The sequence below is a fragment of the Bacidia gigantensis genome (genome assembly GCF_019456465.1).
Source record: "Bacidia gigantensis strain McMullin 20006 chromosome Unknown contig_295, whole genome shotgun sequence".
Lineage (NCBI taxonomy): Eukaryota > Fungi > Ascomycota > Lecanoromycetes > Lecanorales > Ramalinaceae > Bacidia > Bacidia gigantensis.
In genome coordinates this window covers 1,979,998-1,983,706 of record NW_025408608.1, presented here as the reverse complement: position 1 = coordinate 1,983,706, position 3,709 = coordinate 1,979,998, and the positions used below count along the sequence as shown (strand labels likewise).

Here is a 3,709-nt window from a genome sequence, read left to right as displayed (position 1 = left end):
TAGACGCTCAAAGTAGATTGGTCAAGACGTCGAATGCAACGAGCATGTCGATATGGGGTTGCAAATAAGCTTGTTCTGTAAATACCTGCAGTAACTCAAGCATTATCATCTAACACTATGGCAACCTCTAAAAGTGTCATTCCAAAGCCAGAGACCTGCTCCATCAACTCTATGGGTAGAGGGGTGGAGAGGTCCTTAGGGGTCGAAAGTAATGAAGACAGAGATGTCGAGTTCAGGAAAAGAAGTCGGTTAGATATCATTCGTGTCATATCAATCCTGATCTACTAGGAAATCAGCGGGAAACAGGATTACAGGAATGGCTCTTTACTCCTGATTATGGACCTGCTCCCCGATCATCACCAATTTGGAGGTCAATATCAAGACTCAAATAGCCAATCACTTCGTCCACCTATGTTCTGTGCGACACGAGCATCTGAAATGTGTGGTCTTTCTGATGACCGACGCGTCGTACCAAATCAACAATGAAAATCGATTAAACCAGTTTGATGAACTCTTAAATACTGCATTTCATGATCTGGACATTGGGCTGGGAGAAGATCGCTTGGTATACTAACTTTCTAGTGAAACTATTAAGTTTAAGTTTACGCAAAGAGAAGATTTAGAATGGCACCATTATTAGACATTACCATGTTACCCCTTTCGCCAATCGTCGCAGGCCCGCTGTCAACATACAGAATCAATGAAAAATGCTATCAAGGAGGTCTCCACATGGGTCTCTTGCTCGATTTCCTTGACGCCCGTCCAGCTCTTCGATTATTAGGTCGCGATGGGCTTGCTGAAATCTCCCCAGGAGATTTCTTTCCTTCCTTCTTGTCTTGAACGTCAGATTTCGCCACAGCTGTCACTGACTCCTTCGGCTCCCCAGCCTCTGCTGGTATTTCCACTTCAGCTCTATCCTCTACTTCATGCAGCACCATCTGTCTTTGGAGCGGCTGGTTTGGCTGGGTTAGCTGGAGGGACGTCGTCGTGCTGGATTGCCATGTATTGGCCGGGAAAATATTTCGCGACCCACATCTCCGCCAGCATATTCTTTGTAATATCTTTCAAGTAGTAATTGATCGGCACCCCTGCTGTCCCTCCGGCGGCTTTCTTCAAGTAATCATCCAGTGCCGTCATCATCGAGTTGATGTCGAATACTTTGTTGGCGCCGTCATCGATTTCGCCAAGGGCGGACAGTGCAGATTTGATCTCGCTTGTTTTCATGGATATCATTTGCTTACCGGTTCGTGCAGATTCAGCGGCTGCTTTGACACTGTCCTGGTCGGTGGCGGTCGCATTCTGAATGGTCGCGATTGCCGCCATGCTTGATGCTGGGTCGAATTGGGCAAATTTGTCAACGCCCAGCTTGACGTCGTTGGCGACCATTGAGGGTATGACTCCCATACAGATCATGGTGACGTGCGAGGTAATATTCTGTGAGCTAAGAAGATTCTTGACTTCGTTTCCGATGCTGGTGTTCACACCAAATCCTCCTGATTGTTTCTCGAGCCATGAGCCAGCGTCCATCTGAGCCTGTAGGGAACCGACGACAGATGATAGGCTCTGACTGATGGAGGTATCAGTAGAGTTCAGAATGTGTACCATGCCGACAAAACTGGAACCAAAAGTCGTGCCTGAAAGGATACTGTATTTCTTTGTGCTAGCGTCCTCGCCCTTTTTCGCTATTTCTGACATGGCCTTGTAGTTTGTGGGGTCGAGTTTTTCTTCTTTTTCCTTAAAGAGACTGTTCCAGACACTTATTCCCTTGTCCACGTTGAGTGCGAATGGGGCCAGAACAGAGGCATTCTTGTGTGTGCAGGAGACAGAGATCACGAGCGTACCAGCCAAGCTATGCTTCTTGCTTTGCGAGGTTGCTTGTTTCTTGGCTAGCCCCGAGATTTCGGTCTGCGTCTTCGCACCCAAGAAGCTTGCTGAGCGTGATGCGAAAGCGGCTATATCAGTTGCGTAAGTTCCTGAACTCTCCTGGTTTTGGTCCATGGAGAAGTATTGCACGTCCATATTGATGGTATCTGCAGCAAGTGGCAACGTCTTGATTTCTGTTTTAACATAATCGACTGGACTTTCCACACTGGCATGTGAGGTTTTGAGTTTCGACTTGAGGGTACGGATGTCCTTTTCTGCCGTTACTTTTTTTTGGCGAAATCAACTCCTGCGGCGTCAATCTGCTTCTTCAAATCTTCTACCGCAGCGTCGAGGTCTTTTGCCTCGATCTTTAGATTAGTAAGCTCGGTCTTGGTCATGTCAAAACTTCGTTTGGAGGTCAACAAAGCGTTGAGGGTCTCCTCGGCCGCATCGATAGGGGCTTGGGCTTTCGAGATTTCGTCTACCAGTTTCAGAGCAGGGAGGCTGACAACATTTGCAAGCACAAGGCTAGGGTCGTATGCTATCGTTGAGGGCATTTTGAACAACTGAAAGCGTCAGGACAATCGACGTGAGCAATACTCTGTGTAGTAAGTTTGCTAGAGTCTGTGCCTTGCGCTATGAAGAGCTCCAATTGTATGAATATTGTGTTAGTGTCACACCAATGTGTGGGCTTAACAATGAAGCTGGTGTAAGATTTGTGATGCGTTGATTCAAATAGATTTGCTAGGAATGCAGCAGCTTCTTATAGCCAGAGGAAATAGAGATGCGACTGGAACTTCGCCCCTATCTTCCGAGAATTCTCAATGTCAATGTCCAAAGAATAGTGTTTGCGGTGCTAGGCGCAAATGAATAATCTACATAGAAAGAAGCTAGTCTAAATCCACTCTATTCCAGTTGCTTTGGGTAAGCTCAATGACTCTTGTGAGTCAATCACAGGAGTTTTTTTGATCGTATGTATATCATATGACCAACTAATCTCCTATCGCCACTTAATTTGATTCAAAGATGGCTCAAAACGCTCGTTTGTCAATCATGTAGGACTGCTTTAGGATGGGGCGACGCTAGTCGCCTGGCTTTTCTTCTGATGGCTGCAACTGACGGACCCAATCAATTACGCCCCAAGCGAAGGAGGCGTCTAGAAGTAGAGGGTCTATCGTCTTGGGGAAATTTCCGCCTGATGAGTTCGGACTTCCAAGTATCTATAGTTGAAGATGTGATAAAGGTGGCGTTTCATGGCTCGCCCATAGCATGCCCTTGCACTAAAATGCCAAGAAACTTCGTCTATGCCTGACTTTGATTCGCCCGCCGAAACCGCTTCCTGCCTCATTGGGATATCCGCACAATCACAATAGGGCAGATGACTGGGATGAAATGATGTGCTCAAGTGATTTGTGAGATATTGGAAGCTTTGGCGACGATCACTGAGCCTTGCTCGATTGTAGAGACTGTTTTAATCGTTGAGAAAGTACTCTGATAGTAACCAGATTGTACACGGTGTCTCTGGCTGATGCACATTCCTTTGCTTGGCAATCTAGCCATATGCAGCCATGTGCGAAGAACGTAGGAATCGACCCGCTGATCCATGAGATCATACATCATTATGCAAATTGTCGGCTTGATAAGGTGGCTGATCCAATCTCTTTTTGGGGTTGCCCCTCTCTCAATTCAACAACTTTATTCGTATTGAATTTGGGATCAAATAGATTAGTCTAGTAGCTTGAATGTGAAAAAAAGGGTCGTCTCCGCCGTTAAGCTAATCATGGTAGACGTTTGGGCGGTAGTATCCCGCCCTAACCTGGACAGCTGCTTCATCGAGATCCTTAAC

General features: G+C 46.5%; 1 protein-coding gene across 1 annotated transcript; it reads right to left on the bottom strand.

Annotated features, from left to right (window-relative positions):
* Positions 1-924: 924 nt before the first annotated feature.
* Positions 925-2,420, bottom strand: KY384_008654 (uncharacterized protein; the record flags this gene model as incomplete). Its single annotated transcript, XM_044817142.1, has 2 exons — positions 925-2,089; positions 2,149-2,420. The coding sequence occupies 2 exons, from the start codon at positions 2,418-2,420 to the stop codon at positions 925-927; spliced, it is 1,437 nt and encodes a 478-aa protein (XP_044666507.1).
* Positions 2,421-3,709: the final 1,289 nt, after the last annotated feature.